This window comes from Leucopleurus acutus, assembly GCF_964270905.1.
Source record: "Leucopleurus acutus genome assembly, chromosome: 2".
Classification (NCBI taxonomy): domain Eukaryota; kingdom Metazoa; phylum Chordata; class Mammalia; order Artiodactyla; family Delphinidae; genus Leucopleurus; species Leucopleurus acutus.
In genome coordinates, this window is record NC_139143.1 from 145,835,169 (window position 1) to 145,860,114 (window position 24,946).

At 37.3% G+C, this 24,946-nt stretch overlaps 1 protein-coding gene across 1 annotated transcript in view; it reads right to left on the reverse strand.

Moving 5' to 3' along the window:
- PRKAA2 (protein kinase AMP-activated catalytic subunit alpha 2) overlaps nucleotides 1-24,946 on the reverse strand; it is a 59,206-nt gene that overhangs the window by 19,349 nt on the left and 14,911 nt on the right. Inside the window, exon 2 of the mRNA XM_082857807.1 lies at nucleotides 7,729-7,870. Coding sequence (XP_082713933.1) covers nucleotides 7,729-7,870 — 142 coding nt within the window. The remainder of the gene's footprint in view (nucleotides 1-7,728; nucleotides 7,871-24,946) is intronic.

Genomic DNA, 24,946 nt, shown 5'->3' on the forward strand with positions numbered 1-24,946 from the left:
TCTTCAGTAAATACTGTTGGATCCAGAGGCCTGACCAGATTTCAGTTTGATTTTAATTTTCTTCTTAAAGACTAGATGGTGGTATGTGCTTCCAGCCACAGGTGCAGGATATCTGCCTCTTTTTTGAGATATTAGCAGTCATTACTGATCACAGCCTAGATTTTATTAACTCACAATGAAAATTTAAATGCTGGCCAGTTTCCATAGTCTAGTAATGAACTACGGTCTAAAGGAAATATTCCCTCAAAAACTCACTGTCTCTGAAGTGCAGGCCACCAGATCACACTACCCAATACCTTTTCTTGTTATAGTCATCAACCAACCTCATTGTCAACTCCCTCCCATTTTGACTTAATGTCTCTTTCCCCACTGCTAATGCTGTCATCATTCTGGGTGAACAAAATATCCATCTAGATGATCTGTCCAATACATGCCCTCTAATTTCCTTCACTCGTCAGTTCTAACTCTCTTTCCCTCTACCACACACAATGACTCATTCCATGGTCATATACTGTCTAAGACTAACTCCTCCAATTATGCACTGGATTCCTTTGCCCCATCTACTAAAGGACTTGGTTTCTACAATTAGCTCTTCCTTCTCAGCCTCATTTTACTCAATATTCAGCAGTATAGCAACAGTTAATAATCTCTCTTTCTTCAAACACATTTTCCCCTTGGCTTCAAGACGCCAAATTCTCTTGGTTTTCCTCCAATCATTTTAACTGTTCACTTTCATTCTCCTTTGCTGGTTCCTCCTCATCTCCCAGACATCTTACCATCATACTGCCATAGAGATCACTCCCTAGAATTCTTATTTATTTATATGCACATCCTTGGTGACATCATCTAGTCTTTGGGCCTTAAATATCTTAAATACCATCTATACGCTGATGACTTCCAAATTTATCTCTGGTTTATACCTCTCCCCTTAACTTCAGACTCACATATCAAATAACCTACTTCCATCTCTACTTGGATGCCTAATAAACATTTCAACTTCAAAAAAACCAAAATCGAATTCTTGATACCTAACATCCCACTTCAAACTTGTTCCTCCTACAATCTTTTCCATTTCAATTAACGGCAACTCCATTTTTTTATTTGCCCACGCCAGCTAACCTTGGAGTCATCCTTGACTTCTCTCCTTCCACAGCCTACATCTAATCTGTCAGCAAACGCTGTTCTCTATCTTGAAAATATATACAAAATATGCTTACTTCTCAACACCCTCCACACTATGCTCTATTCCAAGCCACCATCTCTTTTGCTCAGAATACTGCAATTGACCCCTAACTGATTTCCCTGCTTCAATGTAAGTCGGGTCACATGACACCTGTGGTCAAAACTTGCCAATGGCTTCTCTTTTACTCAGAGTTAAAAGCCAAAGCTCTTACAGTGGTCTAGTATATCCTACACAATCTGGCTCCCCTTTATGTCTCTGACCACATCTCTTACTCCAATTCCCCCTAGATCACTCTGCTACTATGATCTGCCTACTATTGCCTGTAGCAATTTCCACCTCAGAACCTTTGTATGTGCTGTTCTCACCATCTGTTATTCCCCCCTCCAGATATCTGCAGGCATATTCCCTCTCCTCCTCACTGTCTAACATATAACATATTTTACTGACATAGCATTTATTGTCTATCTCTTCAACGCCACCCACTACACACACACACACACACACACACACACACACACACACACACAAAATACACACACACAGAAATATGAGCTTCATAATAGCAGAAATTTTGTTGTTGTCTCTTTTTGTTTGCTGGTGTATCCCCAGTACCTAAATGGTACCATTTGTTGAATGAATGGATCAACAAGCTAACACTCTGGCCTCATTTTCCTCCATCTCCCTATACATACTCTGTACATGAGACAAACCAGACTGTTTGTTCCCACCACACCATGTTCTTTACACTTTCATTCTTTTGCTTTGCTGTCCTCCTAGAATCATCAGGACCTTGTTCACATGTTACTTCCTTATATATGCAGTAAGTAATCACTGAACACCTAGTATTATATACTAGGTGTTGGAGAGATAAAGATGGTATTGGACATCTCCACTTGGATATCTAATGGGATTCTCAACTTAACACAGCCAAAGCAGACCATTAATGTTCACCTGTATCCCAACATGGTTCTCCTCCATTCTTCGTATCTCAGAAAATGGTATCATTATCAACACCTAGTTTTTCAAGCCAAAACCCAAAATCCCAGTTGCTCAGGCAAAAAAAAAAGTGGGGGGAGGGTCCTCACTCCCTTTCTTTTCCTCAGTAATTTATTAGTTTTACCCCCAAAATATATATTGAATTGACAGATTTACCTCCAGCTAGACCAGTGTTGTCAGATACAACTTTCTGCAATGATGGAAATATTTTATATCTTCTCTGTCCAATACAATAGCCACTAGCCACATGTGGCTATTAAGCGCTTGAAATGTGGATAGTGTGACCAGAGAACCAAAATTTTTAATTCATTTAATTTAAATTTATGTCACATATGGCTAGTGGCTACTGTATTGGACAGCACAAATCTATACCACCACTTGGCTAAAGCCACCATTAATCTGTCAGCTGGACCATAGCAACAGCTTCCTAACTGGTCTCTCTGCTTCCACTTCTGCCTCTGTACCCATTCCACACTATGGTCATATCATGTCACTCCCCCGGCTCTCTGAAAGCTTCCCATTTTGAACAGAATCCAAAATCAGCAAGATCTTCAAGATTCTATGATATGTGGTCCATGTCTACTCTCTGACCTCATGAACTACCTCTCTTTCCATCATTCACTCCACTCCAGACATAGCAATCTTCTTTTTCCTATAATACTCGAACTTTGTTTCCACCTCAGCAACTCTGAGGTTGCTGGTGCCCTTGCTTTAAAAACACCCTGTCCCCCGATTTTCAAATGGCTAGATCTTTATCATCCTTTAGGTCTTAGCTCAAACCTTACCTCTCAGTGAAGCTTTCTTAACAACCCAATCTAAATTAGCACCTCCTCCTTCCTCGGCACACCCTAGGACCGCACCCTGTTTCACTCTCCTCATAGCACTTATCAGTGCCTAAAACAGTCTGGTTAATTTGTTTACTTACTATCGAGAACTGCTAGATACCCCTAGAACATAAACTCCACAAGGGCAGAGACGCTGTCTTTTACCACTGTACCCCCAACGCCTTACCTATCAGATACTAGGTGCCCAATAAAAATTTGCTGAATAAAAGAAAAAACAAACATAGCTTCTGCTCCTAAAGAATTCAGTCTCGTGGCGATACTAATAAGAAAATGACCAATTACAATATAATGCCCAGGACTTTGGAAAAGCTGAAATTCTGGGTGCTCCAGGACTGAGAGGATGAAACCTAACCCAGTGTTAGGACTAGGGCAAAGTAGTTTTTCTAGAGGTAGTTGCATTTAAAAGCTGATATTTAAAGGACGTTGGAATTGGAAGCCTAGAGGAAGGGAGATATAGGTAAAGTTTTCCAAGCAGAAGCAACAGTTGAAATATAGCAAGCAAGAGAAGGTGGTGACCTGACAATAAGAGCAGAGAGAAATGAACAGATTTAGGGGACACTCAAGATTAAGAGTGGCAGAACTTAATGATCAATTATATGTAAGGGGCGAGGGAAGAGGAGTTAAATATGATGCCCAAGTTTTAGGCTTAGGAAGCTGTGTGAATGGGATTTTCATTCACGCACAAAAAATATGTATATATGGGATAAAAGGTTCAACTTAGTTTCAGATGACTCTGTGACTCCAGAATGGAAACACCCAATAAATAGTTCGATAAATGTGTCCAGAATTCAGGAGCAATATAGATTTGTAAATTTTTAAGATAGAGATGACAAATGACACCCAAAAAGGGTTCACTAAGATTACTCTAGCTCAGAATGCTGAAATACATCAATATCTAATGGCCAGGCAGGTAACAAGGGACCCAGAATAGAAAGTCTCAAGAAGAGGCAAGAATGTAAAAAGAAAATCAGAAGACTGTGGTCCCACAGAGACCTAGAGACTACAACATTTCAAGGTGGTAGTGGTGAATAATGTTAAAAGCTGTCCGTAGGTCGGATAAGATAAACATTTTTAAGAGTTGGCAGGCAAAACCATCTCTACCAAATTAGAAAGTATTGATCCTTTGACCAGTTAAAATGAAGTTTCCCTAAGAACCATGGGGGAATGAAAAACAAGGACAAAAGTCATTTCAACAAATTCTAGTTCATGGGAAAGTTTGGAGTTTCCTTTCAATCCTGTTTATTCCTTTTAATTTTCTCCCAGTGGGGTTTTTTCAATTGGAATTAATAGAGAAATTATGCAATATATAGCCTTCATTCTTAGTATTTACTTTTCAAACTTTCTTGCTTACTCTAGAAGCCCATTCTGTAGCAAGGAAACTATTCTTGGCAGTTAGTCCAAGACTGCAGAGAACAAACAAAACGACTAAAAGGATCAGGTCTCTCTCCCTGTTTAAATCACCGATGCTGTTAAAGGCTATGTCAGTAAGCTTGTTGTGTAGCAAGAATACATGAGTGCCTTTTTAAAAAAAATTCAGATCCACAATTAAAGAGGAAATGTGGCGGAATGGATAAGCTCAAGGCTGGAAGCCAGAAGCTTTAAACATTAAATTCACCTCTGCCAATTACCTTTGAGTAGTATTGAGAACATTCTATAACTCCTTCACAAAACAGCAAATAATTAAATAATTCTAAAACAGAATGATATAAGTAATCAAACCAAAATCAAACAATTATAAGTAATTACAGAAATGAAAGGAAGAAAACACTAGTAGTTATAACATCAAAAATAAGCTTCTGGGCTTCCCTGGTGGCGCAGTGGTTGAGAGTCCGCCTGCCGATGCAGGGGACGCGGGTTCGTGCCCTGGTGCGGGAAGATCCCACATGCCGCGGAGCGGCTGGGCCCGTGAGCTATGGCCGCTGAGACTGCGCGTCCGGAGCCTGTGCTTTGCAATGGGAGAGGCCACAACAGTGAGAGGCCCACGTACCGCAAAAAAAAAAAAAAAAAAAAAAAGCTTCTAAATCCTCACGACAACTGCAACTGCTTATTGACAAAATCTGATTTGTGTTTATAGGAACAGAACAGGAACTAGAACTCATACCCTAAATGGACAAAGGTTCCCTGGGATCTTTCAGGGTTGGCATTCTAAAAGTGGTGAAGTCAGGAAACAAGGAAAATACAGAGATCTCTCCCCTCTCCATTCTCATTTTGGCACGTGACATTTTTAGTCTGGTTTCCCAGTTTTCTCCTCTTATAGGAAGTGACCACTCAGTAAGGAAGAGCAAAGAGACTTAGCTTAGAAGTCATTCAGTAACTAGAATAAAGTCATTACTAACATGGAGCTGAAGTCAGACATGAGCTGTTTCAATTAACTGAAAATCATTGGGAATCATGAGCGGACTGGAATCAGCTTGCAGCCTGCCAATTCCTGCTTCTGGGCCAATGCACATCTAATAGCAAGCATTGTAACAGTAAGAACACATTTAATCCTCAAATAGCACCATGGGGTATCCCCATTTTAAAGTTAAGGAAACAAAGAATACAAGAGTGAGTCACTGAACTCATAGGTGATATTTTAATTCCTATGATAATCTTTAAAAGCCTGTATATACATATTCTAGATTATCTAGAATACAGGTCCTAGACGACAACCTCATAATCAAGTACTGCCATACAATTTCAGGGGCCTCATTTCCTGTTTACGTTTATGATCAAGTGAACTTCAAATGAAGATCAAATGACACTGAAGCTTACTGTTAGAATGAAGTTTTCATCATAGTGATGTGAGAAAAGAGTCATCACAGGTCACCCAATGGCACACCAAACCCAAAAAAAGCCTTCTTTGAACAGTCAGTGACATATTCATGCTGTTGGTAAGATACACTGAGTGGGACCCTCATTTAACATACCAATTTGCAATGGTTCTCTAGCAATAAACGTATCTAGTTATAGAAATACTAGAAATACTAGAAATATATAAATGCATGTTCCAAATCCCAGCGATAACTGGATCAGCCATTCATTTAAGGATTTCAAGAATGCTACTGTATTGGTTTCCTATCGTTGCCATACTTAGTGCTTAAAACAACACAAATGTATTCTGTATTATCTTACATAGGGGTAAGAAGTCTGATAGGGTAGAAGTCTGACACATGCCTCACTGGGCTAAAAAATCAAGACATAGCAGGGCTGCATTGCCTTCTGGAGGCTCTAAAAGAAATCCATTTCTTTGTATTTTCCAACTTTTAGAGACCATCTGCAATCCTTGGCTCATGGCCCCCTTCCTCCATCTTCAAAGCCAGCCACAGCCAGTTCAGTCCTTCTCATATCCCGTAACTCTGACCTTGCTTCCATCCTCAAATCTCTTCCTCTGGCTTATGATTCCCTCTTCCACTTCTATGGACCATTGTATTACACTCAGACCACCCAGATAACCCAGGAAAATCCCCCTATTTTTGTCAGCTGACTAGCAACCTTAAATCCATCCATAACCTTGGACTTCTCCTTTGCCATGTAATATAACATACTCACTGGGGATTAGGACATCTTGGGACTGGGGGACACTATTCCCTACCACAGCTACTACGCAGCCTTGTTATTAGGTAGACAACATACCTCTAGAGGGTTATCAAGTAGTTCCCCATCAATGCTGACATCTAAAGATGACTCACTAACAAAGTTTAGGTTAAATATAACCTCTGACTATAATGACCTAGCAAACAAAGCCTCAAAGATATTAATACTACTGCTTGTCATCTCAGTTTTCTCAGTACTGGAGTAGAAATTAACAGCATGGCATTTGAAATCAGATATGAACACAACTACTAGCTCTGCAACTTACTAGCTATTTAACCTTGGACAAGCTGCTGGTCCTCTTTAGACATGCAATTTTCTTATCCATAAAATGAGGATAATAATACTCCTTATATGCTTATTGTGAGAATGAAGTGAAATTATGTATGTAGAATGCTCAGTACAGTTTCTAGCCATTATCAGGTAGTCAATAAAATTAATATTTATTTGATTAAACTCTATCCAAGCTTTAAGATAAAAGTAAAGACAGTTTTCAGTGTTTAGCATATTACATTTTCACAATAAATAGTAAACATAACTTCAAATGATGTAAAGGAACACTGCTGCATACTTAATGTCTAAATTTTCTATGGGTCTAGCTGATTTTAAATTATTTACCTTTCAATTTAATTACTTAGTGTATTTATTAAACTCTTAATTTACTTATCTTCTAAGTTTGTAACTTGTCTTATCCAAAAAGAAAAAAAATCATTTGCCTTCCTAAGGGCTTTACGATCAGTAATTAAAGTAATGATTGCAGTTTGGCAAATAATATTCAATACTATGACAGATAATCTTTAATAGTAACTTTCTACCTTTTCCATAAAGAAAATATCTTGGTATGTTAATTAAAAGTGACTAGAAAATAATTATAAAAGAAATCTAGAAATAGCAAAGTACTAAATGACCTTCAACACGAATATTAGCGATGAGCCAATTTACAATTAGACTTTTAATTCTAAACCAAAAGTATGCAGAAAAGGATTGATGAGGTTAAATGAATTAACACTTGCTAAATATAAATATGAAAAAATTGTATATTTATAAAAGTTTAACTAAAAATAAATAATTATTAAATATAATATTTCAAGACAGTTTCTCTTTTATATTATCAAGTGCAAAAATACTTACAGTTTGATAATATGAGGATGACGAAAGAGTTTTAGATTTTGAATTTCTCGTTTTATTTTTCCAACAACATCTAAACTGCGAATCTTCTGTCTATTTAAAATTTTAACTGCCACCTTATGGCCTGTTAATTGATGTTCTCCAACTAGAGAAAAGAAAAAGGAAAATAACCTTGCTGTCATAGCAACATAATTATTTATTCATGCTTCCTTCCACTGTAACTCCAAACTTCTTTACTCATATATGCCTCTTTGATATCATTTATTGCATAGAACAGAAGATATCTCTTTTCATGTCTGTCTCTTCTATTGGAGTATGCACTCCTTGAGGACAGAAACTATATCTTAGTCTCCTCTGTATCCTCAACACCTAGTACAGAGATGTTAATTAAATCTTTGTGGAAAGGATGACTGAAGTCCAAATTCTTACCTAAAAGTATAATCAAATTTGAAACATCTTTTGTATAGAATAGAATAGAATTTACTATGTTTTGTTAATCTCTTTCTTTCTCCTCTTCTGGTTAATCCAGTCATTGTATTATTGAAGAATAAATAATTGCTATAATAAACTAAAACTCATAACTAGTTTCAAAACTATTTCATCAGAAAATCCACAAGTAACCCTTTTTTTTTTGCCTTTTCTATAAAGCTTTCCCATTTTCTCCCTATTTGATGGAATCTCAAATGATGTAATACTGAGGGTTTGAACTTCTTTCAAACCCTCACAGTCTATTTATAAAGCTCATGTGTCATTCATCATTTTGAGGCTATTTTATATATTTGTATTTTTGAAAAATCAAATGACATGAGCTATTAGCTCTTATCCTCCTTGAATAAGACAGTCAGTATTCATCTGAATCTCCTAGGAAGTATATAAGCACAGTATTTTGTACATACTGGATGCATCATACTTCCTGATTTCAAACTACATTACAAAGTTATAGTAATCAAAACAGCACAGTACTGGCATAAAACCAGACACAGAGATTAATGGAATAAAGAGCCCATAAATAAACTCATGCATATAAGGTCAATTAATTTATGACAAAAGAATCAAGAATATACAATGGGGAAAAGATACTCTCTCCAATAATTGGTGTTGGGAAAATTGGATAGCCACATACAAAAGAATGAAAATAGACCCCTATCTCACACAGTACATAAAAATCAACTCAAAATGGATTAAAGACTTAAATTTAAAACCAGAAACCATAAAACTTCTAGAAGGGGTTAAGCTCCGTGATATTAGTCTTAGCAATGATTTTTTGGGACTTGACAACAAAAGCAAAGGCAACAAAAGCAAATATAAACAAGTGGGACTAAATCAAACTAAAAAGCTTCTGCACAGCAAAAGAAAACATCAACAAAATGAAAAGGCAACCTACTGAATGGAAGAAAAAAATTTGCAAATTATTTACCTGATAAGGGGTTTTAATACCCAAAATATATAAATTACTTAACAACTTAATAGCAAAAACCCAAACAATCTGATTTTAAAAATGGACAGAAAAACTGAATAAACCTCTTGCCAAAGAACGTATACAAATGGCTACGTACACAAAATCATCAGGTAATCATCACTAACCATCAGGTAGATGCAAATCAAACCCACCACCACAATGAGCTATCACCTCACACCTGTCAGAATGGCTGTCATTAAAACTGAAAAGATAACAAGTGTTGGTGAAGATGTGGAGAAAGGGGAACCCTTGTGCACTGTTGATGGGAATGTACATTGATGTAACCACTAGGTAAAACAGTGTGGAGTTTCCTCAAAAAATAAAAAATAGAACTACCATATGATCCAGCAATCCCACTTCTGGATACTTGAAATAAAAACAGGATATCAAAGAAATATCTACACTCACATGTTCATCACAGCATTATTCACAAAAGCAAAGATATGGAAACTACCTCAGTGTCCATGAACATATGAATGAATGAATAAAGAAGATGTGGTGTGCATATTCCCTCCCTCTCTCTCTCTCTCTCTCTCTCTCTCTCTCTCTCTCATGTACACACACACAGACACACACACACACACACACACACACACACACAGTGCAATATATTATTAGGTCATGAGAAAGAAAGAAATCCTATTTTCAACATGGATGGACCTTGAGGGTATTATGCTAAGTGAAATGAGCCAGATAAAGAAATACTACATGAGATCCTGTTATATGTGGGATATCAAAGAAAAAATGTCAAACTCATAGAAACAGAGAGTAGAAGAGTGGTTGCTAGGAGCTGGGGGATGAGGGAAATAAGAAGTGGGTAAAAGGGCACAAACTTTCAGCACTAAGATGAATAAGATACGAGGATCTAATGTAAAACATCACCATGATGAACACTTTAAGTATTTTATAATTTTGTCAATTATACCCCAATAAAGCTGAATCTTTAATTAAAGTTTTTTCAAATCATTGCTTTGTCTATGATATCTGAAGAAATAACACACTCATTTATCTTTATACCTGAAGAAATTTTTCCTCGCAAAGCAACGGCAAAGAAATGGCATCGATGGAGTTGGGGGAGGATCAAGATGGCAAAGGAGTAGGACAGGGAGCTCACCTTCTCCCACAAAAACATTAAAAGCACATCTACAAGCGGAATGATTCATACAGAAAATCTACTGAACACTGGCAGAAGACCTCAGACTTCCGCAAGGGCAAGAAAACCTCCATGTAACCATATAGGACAAAGGAAAAAGACAAAGAAAGGAACTGGGACAGGGCCTGAACCCCAGGAAGGGAGCTGTGAAGGAAGAAAGGTTTATGCACCTTGGGGAGTACCCTCACCAGTGTGGAGATCAGCCTGCATGGAGGGGGAGCTCTGGAGCCTAGCAGGAGAGTGCAACAACCGGTTTGTGGAAGGCAAAATGGAGAGTAACGAACACAGAAGGTTGTCACTGCCACCCTGTGCTCCCCAGCCTTAGACACTTGCCTGTCAGTGTGGGTGGGGGCTGGCTGCTGAAGCTCAGCCTTCAGAGGTCAGACCCAGGAAGAGGACCGGGGTTGGATGTGCAGAGACAGCCTGAAGAGGCTGGACTGTGGCAACTGAGGGGTTACTCAGAAGAAACCAGAGCTCACTGGAGAGGCAAGGTGCCATTATTTGGGGGTTCACGAGGAGAGAGGCAGGAACACCATAAGAGCTTCCTTCCCTGTGGGCTCTCCCAGGCAAGAGGACACCACCTACAGGAACTCTGGGGGTGGGCACAAGTTGTCACTACCATCCTGGGCTCCAGAGGAGTGCTGTCCCAGGAGTGCATGGGTAGTAGCCACCCTTAGGAGACTGGTGAGCAGGTGCCAAGCTCTGTCCCGGGAGTGTGGGAATGGCAGCTGCCCCTAGCAGACCTGCAAGCAAGCAATGAGCCCTGCCGCCGCTCTCCCCAGAGTGCACAAGGGCCACTGCACCTGCATACACTGTACCAAGGGGATAATAGCCAACACACACTGAGGAAAGAGACAGCCACCATCCAGACTAAGAGCAGCCCCTCCATCCCGGAAAAGATGGTGGAGGAGAAGAACTTGAGCTCACTTCCTCTCATGAAAACACCAAAATCACAACTTACTACTGAATAACCACTGACGAAAGACCAGAACCTACCAGAGAAGATATTTTACATTCAAAGACAAAGAAAGAGCCACAACAAAACTGTAGGAGGGGTGCTTTCATGACATAATCAAATCCCATACCCCTTTGCAGATGACCCACAAACTAGAAAATACCTGTATTGAAGAGGTTCTCCCACAAGAGTGAAAATCTTGAGCCCCTGTCAGGCTCCCCAGCCTGAGGGTCTGGCATCAGAAGGAGGAACTCCCAGACCATCTGGCTTTGAAGGCCAGTGGGGCTTGAGTGCAGGAGCTCCACAGGACTGCGGGAAACATATACGCCACTCCTGGAGGGCTCACACAGGTTTCACATACACAGGGACCCAGCAGAAAGCAGTAACTCAATAGGAATCAGGGCTGGACCTACCTACAAGTCTTGGAGGGTCTCCTGGGGAGTCAGGGGTTGGCTGCGGTTCACTGTGGAGGCAAGGACATTGGTGGTATAGGCCCCAGAAAATATTGATCAGTGTGAGTTCTCCCAGAGGTCGCCATTTTGGTATCAAGACCTGGTCTTACCCAAGAGCCTACAGGCTTCACTGCTAGAATGCCTCAGGCCAAATAACCAGCAGAATAGGAACACAGCCCCACCCATCAGCAGACAGGCTGCTAACACCATACTGAGCTCAGAGCCATCTCTAAACACATCCCTTGACAAGGCCCTACCCACCAGAGGGACAAGACCCAGCTCCACCCACCAGTGGGCAGGAACCAGTCCCTCCCACGAAGAAGCCTGTATAAGCCCAAGGACCAACCTCACCCACCAGGGGACAGACAGCAGAAGCAAGAGGAGCTACAATCCTGCAGCCTGTGGAACAGAAACCACAATCACACAAAGTGAGACAAAATGAGACAGCAAAGAAAAATGTTCCAGACAAAGGAACAAGATAAAAACCCACAAGAACAATTAAATGAAATGGAAATAGGCAATCTACCTGAAAAATAATTTAGAGTAATGATAGTAAAGATGTTCCAAGATCTCAGAAAAATAATGGAGGCACAGATCGAGAAGATACAAGAGATGTTGAACAAAGAGTTAGAAGGTTTAAAGAACAAAGAAACAGAGATGAACAATACAATAGCTTGAATGAAAAATACACTAGAAGAAATCAGTAGCAGAATAATCGAGGCAGAAGAATGAATAAGTGAGCTGGAAGACAGAAAGGTAGAAATCACTGTCACAGAACAGAATAAAGAAAAAATAATGAAAAGAAATGAGGACAGTCTAAGAGACCTCTGGGACAACATTAAATGCACTAACATTCACATTATAGGGGTCCCAGAAGGAGAAGAGAGAGAGAGAAAGGGCCTGAGAAAATATTTGAAGACATTATAGCTGAAAACTACTCTAACATGAGAAAGGAAATACTCACTCAAGTCCAGGAAGTGAAGCGAGTCCCATACAAGATGCTAAGACACATATTAATCAAACTGACAAAAATTAAAGCCCCCCCAAAATTTAAAAGCAACACAGGAAAAGCAACAAACAACACACAAGTGAATCCTCATAAAGTTAACAGCTGAGTTTTCAGAAGAAACCTGGCAGGCCACAAGGGAATGGGCATGATATATTCAGAGTGAAAGGGAAGGACCTACAATGAAGAATACTCTACCAGCAAGGCTCTCATTCAGATTTGACGGAGAAATCAAAATCTTTACAGACAAGCAAATGCTAAGAGAATTCAATACCACCAAACCAGCATTAAACAAATCCTAGGAACTTCTCTAGGCAGAAAATAAAAGGCCACAGCCAGAAACAAGAAAAGTACAAATCACAAAGCTCACCAGTAAAGGCAAACACAAAGCAAAGGTAGGAAGTCACCCACACACAAATATGATACCAAAACCAGCAACTGTGAGAAGAGGACAAACACAGGATATTGAAAAGGCACTGGAAATGAAGAGACCAGCAACTCAAAACAATCTTGTACATACATAGACTGCTATATCAAAGCCTCATGGGAACAACAAACCAAAAATCTCCAATAGATACACATACAAAAAAGAAAAAGCAAACCAAACACAGCACAAAAGCTAGACATCAAATCATAAGGGAAGAGAACAAAAAAGGAAGGGAAGAAAAAACACCTTCAGAAACAAAGCCAAATCAATTAACAAAATGGCAATAAGAACATACATATGGATCATTATCTTAAATTTAAATGGATTAAATCTCAAACCAAAAGACAGACTGGCTGAATGGACACAAAAGTAAGACCCAAATATATGCTGTTTATAAGAGACCCACTTCAGATCTAGGGACACATACAGACTAAAAGTGAGGGGATGGAAAAAGATACTCTATGCAAGTGGAAATAAAAAGAAAGCTGGAGTAGCAATACTTGTATTAGACAAAATAGACTTTAAAATAAAGACTGTTACAAGAGACAAGGAAGGACACTACACAATGATCAAGGGATCAATACAAGAAGATATAACAATTGTGAATATATATGCACCCCACATTGGAGCACCTCAATATATAAGGCAAATGCTAACAGTCATAAAAGGAGAAATCAACAGTAACACGATACTAACGGGGGACCCCACTTTCATCAATGGACAGATCATCCAGACAGAAAATCAATAGGAAACACAGCCCTTAAATGGCACATTAGACCAGATGAACCTAATTGATATTTATAGACCATTCCATTCAAAAGCAAAAGAACACACTTTCTTCTCCAGTGCACATGGAACATTCTCCAGGATAGATCACATCTTTGGCCACAAATCAAGCCTTGGTAAATTTAAGAAAATTAAAGTCATATCAAGCATCTTTTCTGACCACAACACTATGAGATTAGAAATCAATTACAGGGGAAAAGAACTGTAAAAGACAGACACATGGAGGCTAAACAACATGTTACTAAACAAACAATGGATTACTGAAGAAATCAAAGGGAAATTAAAAAAAATACTTAGAGACAAATGACAACAAAAACACCACAATGCAAAACCTATGAGACACAGCAAAAGCAGTTCTAAGAGAGAAGTTAGGAACAATACAATCTTACCTCAGGAAACAAGAAAAATCTCAAATAAACATCCTAACCTTACACCTAAAGCAACTAGAGAAAGAAGAATAAACAAAACCCAAAGTTAGTGGAAGGAAAGAAATCAAAAATATCAGAGAAGATATAATCAGAGACAAAGAAAACAACAGAAAAGATCAATGAAATAAACCTGGTTTTTCAGAAAGATAAACAAAACTGACAAACCTTTAGCCAGACTCATCAAGAAAAAAAGATACAGGGCTGAAATCAATAAAATTAGAAATGAAAAAGGAGAAGTTACAACGGACACCACAGAAATACAAAGGATCATAAAAGACTACTACAAACAACTATAGGCCAGTAAAATGGACAACCTAGAAGAAATGGACAAATTCTTAGAAATACACAACCTTCCAAACTGAACCAGGAAGAAATATAAAAAATATGAACAGACCAATCACAAATACTGAAATTGAAACTGCGATTTAAAAACTTCAAACACACTAAAGTCCAGGACCAGATGACTTCACAGGTGAATTCTATCAAACATTTAGAAAAGAGTTAACACCTATTCTTCTGAAACTCTTCCAAACAATTGCAGAAGAAGGAACACTCCCAAGCACATTCTATGAGTCCACCATCACCCTGATACCAAAACCAGACAAAGATATCACAAAAAAAAGAAAATTACATGCCAATATCACTAATGAACATACATGCAAAGTCCTCAAAAAACTATCATCAAACCAAATCCAACAATACATTAAAAGGATCATACATGATGATCAAGTGGGATTTATCCAAAGGATGCAAGAATTCTTCAGTATCTGCAAATCAATCACTGTGATACACCACATTAACAAACTGAAGAATAAAAACCATATGATCATCTCAAAAGATGCAGAAAAAGCTTTTGATAAAATTCAACACCGATTTATGATAAAACCTCTCCAGAAAGTGGGCACAGAGGGAAATTACCTCAACATAATAAAGGCCATATATGACAAACCCACAACTAACATCATTCTCAATGGTGAAAAACTGAAAGCATTCACTCTAAGATCAGGCACAAGACAAGAATGTCCCCTCTCACCACTATTATTTAACATAGTTTTGGAAGTCCTAGCCATGGCAATCAGAGAAGAAAAAGAAATAAAAGGAATACAAATTGGAAAAGAAGAAGTAAAACTGTCACTGTTTGCAGATGACATGATACTATACATAGAAAATCCTAAAAATGCTACCAGAAAACTACTAGAGCTCCTCAAGGAATTCAGCAAAGTTGAAGCATATGAAATTAATACACAGAAATCTGTTGCATTCCTATACATTAAGAACAAAAGGTCAGAAAGAAAAATTAAGGAAACAATCCCATATACCATTGCATCAAAAAGAATAAAATATCTAGGAATAAACCTACCTAAGGAGACAAAAGACCTGTACTCTAGAAACTATAAGATGCTGATGAAAGAAATCGAAGATGACACAAACAGATGGAAAGATATACCATGTTCCTGAATTGGAAGAATCAATATTGTCAAAATGACTACACTACCCAAGGCAATCTACAGATTCAGTGCAATCCCTATTAAATTACAATGGCAATTTTCACAGAACAAGCCCCCAATTTTAAAAAATTTGTATGGAAACACAAAAGGCCCTAAATAGCCAAAGCAATCCTGAGAAAGAAAAAAGGAGCTAGAGGAATCAGGCCCCCTGCCTTCAGACTATACTACAAAGCTATAGTAATCAAAACTGTATGGTACTGGCACAGAAACAGAAATATAGATCAATGGAACAGGATAGAAAACCCAGAAATAAACCCATGCACCTATGGTCAATTAATCTATGACAAACGAGGCAAGAATATACAGTGGAGAAAAGCCAGTCTCTTCAATAAGTGGTGCTGGGGAAACTGGACAGCTACATGTAAAAGAATGAAATTAGAACACTCCCTAACACCATACACAAAAATAAACTCAAAATGGATCAAAGACCTAAATGTAAGGCCAGATACTATAAAACTCTTAAGAGAAAAACATAGGCAGAACACTCGTTGATATAGATTGCAGCAAATTCTTCTTTGAACCATGACATACAGTAATGAAAATAAAAAATAAGCAAATGGGAGCTAATTAAACTTAAAATCTTCTGCACAGGAAAGGAAACCATAAACAAAATGAAAAGACAACCCACGGAATAGGAGAAAATATTTGCAAATGATGTGATTGACAAGGGATTAATCTCCAAGAGAGACAAACAGCTCATGCAGATCAAAAATGAAAAAAAAAACCAACATCAAAAAATGGGTGGAAGATCTAAATAGACATTTCTCCAAAGAAGACATACAGAAGGACAAAAAGCACATGAAAAGATGCTCAACATCACTAATTATCCAGAGAAATGAAAATCAAAACTACAATGAGGTATCACCTCACACTGGTCAGAGTGGCCATCATCAAAAACTCTACAAACAATAAGTGTTGGTGAGGGTGTAGAGAAAAGGGAACCCTCTTACACTGTTGGTAGAAATGTAAATTGGTACAACCACTGTGGAGAACAGTATGGAGGTTCCTTAAAAAACAAAAATAGAACTACCATATGATCCCGCAATCCCCACTCCGAGGCATATATCTGGAGAAAACATAATCCAAAAAGATACGTGCACCCCAATGTTCACTGCAGCACTATTTACAGTAGCCAAGACATGGAAGCAAACTAAATGTCCATCGACAGAGAAATGGATAAAGATGTGGTACATGTATACAATGGAATGTTACTCAGCCACAAAGAAGAATCAAATAATGCCATTTGCAGCAACATTGATGGACCCAGAGATTATCATACAAATTGAAGTAAGTCAGACAGAGAAAGACAAATTTCATATGATATCACTCATCTGTGGAATCTAATTTTTTAAAAAAATGACACAAATGAACTTATGTACAAAACAGAAAAAGACTTACAGATATCAGAAACAAACTTACGGTTTACAAAGGGGAAACGTTGGGAGGAGGGATAAATCAGGAGCTTGGGATTAACATACACATACACACACTACTATATATAGATAACCAACAAGGACCTACTATATAGCACAGGGAACTCTACTCAATATTCTGTGATAACCTTTATGAGACAGGAATTTGAAAAAGAATGAACATATGTATATGTATAACTGAATCACTGTACTGTATACCTGAAACTAACACAACATTGTAAATCAATTATACTCCAATAAAATTTAAAAAAAAAGAAATGGCATCATCCCTTGAAACACTTAAGCACACTGATAAGCTAATTGGTTATCTGAGGTCAAAAGATTCAAATGCATTAAGAACACCTCCTCTTTTTGCTGAAATATACTAGCCTCTATTACCTAATAACTTATTAAGTGAATTAGTACTTAGCTATAATTAACTAAATCCAGATAGTTGTCTCATGATCACATCCTACCTGAAAGCCGAATGAATATTCCTAAAGATCTTGTAATATAAACAGATTTAACACCAAGAATTTCTTTTTGTGTATTACAGCTATAAATTTTCTATGGAAGTAACAGGGGAAAAAAGGCTTGGATTCATTAATGTTTAACTAACATTCATTTATTCAATCTAAAAACATTTACTGAGCACCATTTACATGCCAGGACTGTGTTGATCAAAGACACATGTAAAGAGAGATTTAATAGGTCTCCAAGTTTTAGTAGGGAGAAAAACAATCAGCAATAAAGGAGCTAAAATCGATTCTGTATGGTAGCAAATCTGTCTGAAAACTGTTAGGGATACCTTATTTGTGAAGGGAGAACATAGATGAGAAACAAAACATTTTTAAAAACCAAGGATGGACAAATTTGCCATAATCTATCATGTATATAAGTAAATATCCAGCTCAATACCTCTTTTGACAGGAGCAATAAAGAACACTCATCCATGGAACAACTATTTAATGAATGCCTACTATGGTGTATTCCATACCAACTGAAGTTAATAGGCACTTGGGATGTAAGCAGTGAACAAATTAGTTCTGTCACACTGCTAGGTGTCCCCCAATATCTATTCCAGCCTTCCTTCCCAGACATGTGATTCCCAAATTACACCTGTGCACGTGTCTACCCAGAGTAGAGACTGCATCCTAATATCTCCTGTAACTAGGTATGGCCATGTGACCTATGTTCTGGCCAATGACATGCGAGCAGAAATGTCTCTAGCAGCAGCTTCTTCATCCCTTCCTCCATCCTGAAGCCTGGAACTACCTGCTCAGACTGTTACAAGAGAGTAAAATACTATCTTGTTTAAGCTATTCTTAACTTTGAAAATTCTTGTCATTCACAGCTGAACCTCAATAATACCCTATTCAGAATACTTTAAAATGCAAAATGTTTGAACTTATTTCAAATTTCCCATTTTGCTGAACTACCATCCATGAACTAATGGAAATAAACTATAATTTATAGCCCATACAATTTCTTGGATTAAAGGATTCTACAAAATTATCACTCATTAGTGGTCCATTTTGTTTTTCCCAAACTCTATTCAAATTATACAAAATACTCTCTAAAGCGATTGAAAAATCTATACTTACCCAATCTATCCTTTTAGAATTTTACATTTGATAAGGTGAAGAGTTGTTATACAGAAGAAAGAATAAAACTGTTTTATATTGTTCTAGGAGCAAAACTGGGAATAATCAATACAAATTCTTTCAACAGAGTCCTCTGCTCTACGAAGCCCCTCTCACCTCCTTTTTCACCACTCAAGCCTATACTGAAAATTAAAACATTAAAATTTTTTAATGTTACTACTGTACCCTGAGTATCCTTTTTTTCACAGGATGTGTAACACTAACATTTATTATTTTTCAGTTCATCTCTCAATACTAGATGGGAGGGGGCTGGAGGTCAGGTCCCCTGTAGTCTTTTTCTATTGCCAGGGTTGGCAATAAGCGGTAAGCCGAGAAAATGAGGCACAGAGAAGTTAAGGATTTGCCCACATTCGTTCAGCTATGAAGTAGCAGGGCTGGAATTAAAACCCAGCAGCATGCACCATCCAATATTCAAACAGAGGAAGCTCAGCCATTCGTCAAGATCACCATAAGATAAATTCCTGCATTAACTAACAGGTTGGACTAGATCAAGCCTAATTCCCCTTCCAATTCTAAGATTTTTGTAATTATATCCCCAGGGATCATTCCACACTACATCTTTTAAGGGTATAAATCTTTTAAGCCACTCTAGCCTCTTGATTTTAGTTGTCATTTTCTGGATGCTTTCCAGCTTTTCTTGATACACAAGACGCAGGACTTCTTATGGCTGTATTATGGAGTTGTAAATACATGATTGTTTTGCACGAAGACTATAATTTTTCTAATGTCCAGTATCATTCCCAATGAAGTCTAGCGTTTTTTACCACAAGCATGGACCCTATAATTTTATGAAAAATAACTTGGAACACTTCTCTTCCTATATATTATTCCATATTAATTCATTTAAAATACTTCATTCAATTTTAATATCATAATTTAGAACAGTAATATAGCTAATAAACAATTAAATCTAATTAAGATTTATTAAAATATTTTAATAAAATCTAATTGAATAGAAATCCTTTATTAAAATCCAATAAAAGAACAATCAAAAAATAAACTATTGTGTATTTTAGGTCTAAATTATAATCTATTTATATTTGAGGCTCAAAGAACTGTCAAAATGTCATTCTTCTGTAAAGGCTACAAACTGTATAATATGTATAGTAATTTGAATTATTATTATTATACAGTATGTGTAAATAATGGTATAGTCTTAATGTAATACTATACAGCAATGAGAATGAGTGAATTACAACTACATGCAATGACGTGGGTAAATCTCACAAACATAATCTTAAGTTAAATAAATGAGAGAAATATGATTATACTTCTATGAAGTTCAAAAATAGATGAAACTATTTATAATCCATGGATAGTGGTGACCTTTGGTGGAGGTGGAAGATGGAAACGTTAACTAAAATGGGACAAAGGTGGGGGGCTTGTGTGATACTGGTCATTTTTTGTGCCTTTAAGTAGTGGTTATATGTCTATGTTCAGTCTGTGAAAATTCATTGAGGATTTATGTAAGAAATCACTTGGAATGTATGTACCGCTTTACATACATGGTACAATTCAATTTAAAACGTTAAGAAAGAATGTTTGGATGACACTATAGCCATGCCTAGGCTATTACAAGCCAAGGGACACCATGTGTCAGCAAGCAGGGCCTTGTGTGGCATCAGCCACCCTTACTCATTTGTATCAAGAGCCTTCATTCTGGGAGTCAGGAGTGTCACCTGATGCACACAGGGTCTGACCCCTACCTTCAGCAGACTCCTGCCAAAATAACACAAGCCTCCTTTCTTCTTTGCCCAGGGTGAAACAATAGAGTCTCATTGCTTTTCTCAAAATTTCCTTTCCTTGAAAGTCCTTTAAAATTCTCTAAAGGACAGTTATGAACAGGAAGCAAAAGATTTCCTGTTTTGATATACCACTGATTAAAAAAGTAATATGGGCACCTTATATACAAATCTTATTTATTCCCCAGAACCCTAAAAGTAAACATTACCCCTGTAATTAGAGAACAATGAGGAGCAAGGTTTATCTGCCTCCAACACACAAGCTCAAAACTCACATTACTTTGCCTCCCAATAACCAGGCTCTCTTGATGATAACACGTCAAGAGTGCTTACTTGCATGTTTATCCTTTTATGTCCAGCATTTCAGCTGAGGAATCAGGGCACAGTAAAGGGATGGAGTGAGAAGAATCAAGGAAGAAGAATTGCTATGTTCAGCTCAAATGCAGGCTGGGGTAGGGCTGTGGCCTTTGCTATGGATCAGATACATGAAAGTTGTTCTTTAAGAACTGCCTAATGTCAAGAAAATAAACTGCAGACTGAAATAATCCCATAATACAATATGCAACATGCACTAGATTTTTACTGAGAGAACAAACTCACATATCATTGAAGACCTTCTTCTCTTAGTTGTTTTTACTCCCTGTTGGCCTGAACATTCATTTGTTCATTCACTCAATCAACAAATATCTTCTGAGGGTCTAATGTGTACTAGCCATTGCTCCAGATGCTGAAAATGCAGGTATAAATGGAACTTGTATTCTGGAGGAGAATATAAACAATAAACGAACATATAATAATGGTGATAGAACGATAAGAAAATGAAAATCAAGCAGAGTACTGGGAATAACAAGAATGACTGGGGTGAAGGAGGGAAAACTAATTTGAACAGATCAGGAAGGGCCTGAGGATGTGATTTTTCTTTTTTAGCAAAGACTTGTTCTGAAGCTACCTTCTTTGAGAACTGATTACATGATATGCTGTATTCTGCTTTATTTTTGAAACCTGTGTTTATACTGGCTTGGACTATAATTTTAAAGTACTTCTTTAAAACTTAAGTCAATCAAGAATTCCATAGGAGAATCAACTTACTTTTTACAGAATCATTTAAGATGAATCATTTACATAGAGTCAGGGAAAAAGTTTTCTGGTATAGAAGAGATTATTTAAAACTGCTGGAGAAAGTATTAGCATTCAGGTCAGAGATAACAAATTTGAAAAAATGTTCATAGATGTTTCTCACTCCAGATGAACAACAGAATCTTCCAGAAACACTCCCAAAGATTCTTAAATCATCCCCTCTCTTCTCTTTCCAACACTGGTCCTTACGTGTCTATTCTCTTTGTGTGTTTCTCTTATTCTACATGCTTTGTCTCCCTCTTGTTCACTCTCCTTCCTTTTCCTGTCTTCAAACATCTCCCCTTCTATGCCCATCAACTGCCCCTACCTGAATAATTTTTGTTTTTGAATATATTTACTGAATATCATTTTATGTTCCATAGAATTTCTTCTGAAAGTAGACTTGTGGAATAATTTAAAGGTCTCTCCAAGTGTTCCTTTTAGTGGCTACCCTAGAGATTACAACATTCATCTTGGACATTAATAGAATCTAATATAATGTTTTCACCATTTCTTAGACAATGCATGGACTTTAGAACACTTTAACTCTATGCTTCCTCTCCTACTTTTCTGTTGTTGTATTTTAATCCTACATGTATTTTAAATCCCGCAAGATGTTATTACTTTACATAGTCAATATCTATTTAGTTACCCACATATTTACCCTTTCCAACGGTCTTCATTTCTTCTTGTACTCTTGCTTCCATCTGGGAAAGCATCACCTATTTTTCTGCCTGAAGAATCCCCTTTGGTGTTCCCTTTACTGTAGGTCTGCTGGAGACATATTCTCTCAGTTTATGCTTACCTGAAAATGTATTGTGCCTTTAATTTTGAAGAATATTTTTATTGGGTACAAAATTATAGGTTAGCAGTTTGTTTCTTTCACCTCTCTGAAGATATCACTCCACCGCTTCCTTGCTTTCATTGTTTTTGTTGAGAAAGTCTGCTTATTTTTGTTCCTTGGAAAACAATATGCCTTTTTTTTTTATCCTTTGGCTACTTTAACATTTTCTCTGAACATTTTCCCCCATCTCTGCATAGACAGATGAAGTCCACTCCATTATAGGAGAGTCTCAAGCAAAAACAAAACCAAACAAAAACAAAAAAACAGTTTTGAGCAGTTTTCCAATGATGTGCCTAGGAATGGTTTTCTTGTATTTATTCTGCTTAGGGTTCATGTATCTTCTGAATCTGTGGCTTGATGTCTTTATCGATTTTGGAAAACTTTCTCCCATTATCTCTTCAGATATTGCTTCTGCCCCACTCCCTCTCCCCTCCTCTTCTGGAACTGTGGAAGTGCCTACTCTGCAAGATCATCAATGGTCTTGGGTTCAAAATGACATTCATACTCACAGGACACAACAGGTAGTAATCTGAAGACTTAGCTTTTTGGAAGGACTTAGGACGGGAAACAGTCTATCAGCATGGCAAAATCAAACACATCTTTATCAGGAGTCCTTAAAAGATCAGTCGCTGCTTCCCAGACCCTTAATCAATCACACAGGGAGACTAGGTTGTAGATGGATACAATCTACTCCAGTATTCAGAAGTCTCAAACAGTAACCACATCAAATGCATGCAGCTTCTAAGCCCTGCACAAGGGGTGCACTGAGTTTTCCTTGGGTTATTTTTATAGATTCCCGGTCTCTGCTAAAATTCTCCACCTTGAACATACTAATCACAATTATTTTTTAATTGAATAAATTTGACATGCAATATTGTGTAAATTTAAGATGTATAGCATGTTACTTTGATACACTTACATGTTGTAATATGTTTGTCAACACAGCAATATTTATTACATTATATAATTAGAGTATCATTGTCTATATTAATTATAATGTGAATTAGATCTCTATGGCTTATTTACTATTCATTACAAGTTTGTACCCTTAAATACCATCACTCTTATCCCCCCTTCCAATCCTCTGGTAACAACCACTTTACTCTGTTTTTTACAGGTTTAACATTTTATATTCCACATATAAATGACATGATACAATACTTGTCTTTCTCTGACTTATCTCACTTAGCATAATACGCTCATATTGTCACAAATTGGAGGATATCCTCCTCTCCCATGGCTGAATAATATTTCATTGTGTACATGTACCACAATTTTTCAGTCATTCATCTATTGATGAGCATTTGGGCTGTTTCCATATTTTTGCTATGGTGAATAATGCTGTAATAAAAATTGGATTGTATATATCTCATTAAAATCCTGTTCTCTTTTCCTTTGGGAATATACCTAGAAGAGGAATTGCTGGATCATATGGTAGATCCATTTTTAATGTTTTGAGGAACCTCCGTATCATTTTCCACAGTGGTTGGACCAAGTTACATTCCCACTAACAAGTATAAAGGTTCCATTTTCACCACATCTTCACCAGCACCTGTTGTCTCTTGTCTTCTTGATGACAGCCATTATAACAGGTGTGAAGTGATATCTCATTGTGGTTCTGATTTGCATTTCCCTGATGATTAGCAATGTTGAGCATCTTTTCATGTCTGTTGTCCATTTTCATGTCCTCTTTGGAAAAATGTCTATTTAGTTCTTCTGCCCATTTTTTCACTGAATTGTTTGTTTTCTTATTAAGGAGACTGCATTCTTTATATATTTTGGATATTAACCCATTATCCCATATGTGGTTTGCAAAAATTTTCTCCCATTCTATAAACCTACAGATGATTTAAGAAGCTTTGGGGGTGTTTCTGGAAGTTTCTATTGTTCATCTGGAGTGAGAACATCTATGAACATTTTTTCAAATCTGTTATCTCATTTTGTTAACTGTTTCTTTTGCTCTGCAGAAGCTATTGAGTTTGATGTAGTCCCATTTGCTGATTTTTGCTTTTGTTGCTTGTGCTTTCGGCATCATGTCCAAAAATCATTGCCAAAACCAAAATCAATGAGCTTCTTCCTTACATTTTCTTCTAGGAGTTTTATAATATCAGGTCTTTTGTTTAAGTCTTTGATCCATTTCGGGTTAATTTTTGTGAAAGAGGGTTCCAATTTCATTGTCCTGCATGCGTTTCTTCAGTTTTCTCAGCACCATTTATTGAAGAGACTATCATTTCCCCACTGGGTATTCTTGGCTCCCTTGTTGAAAATT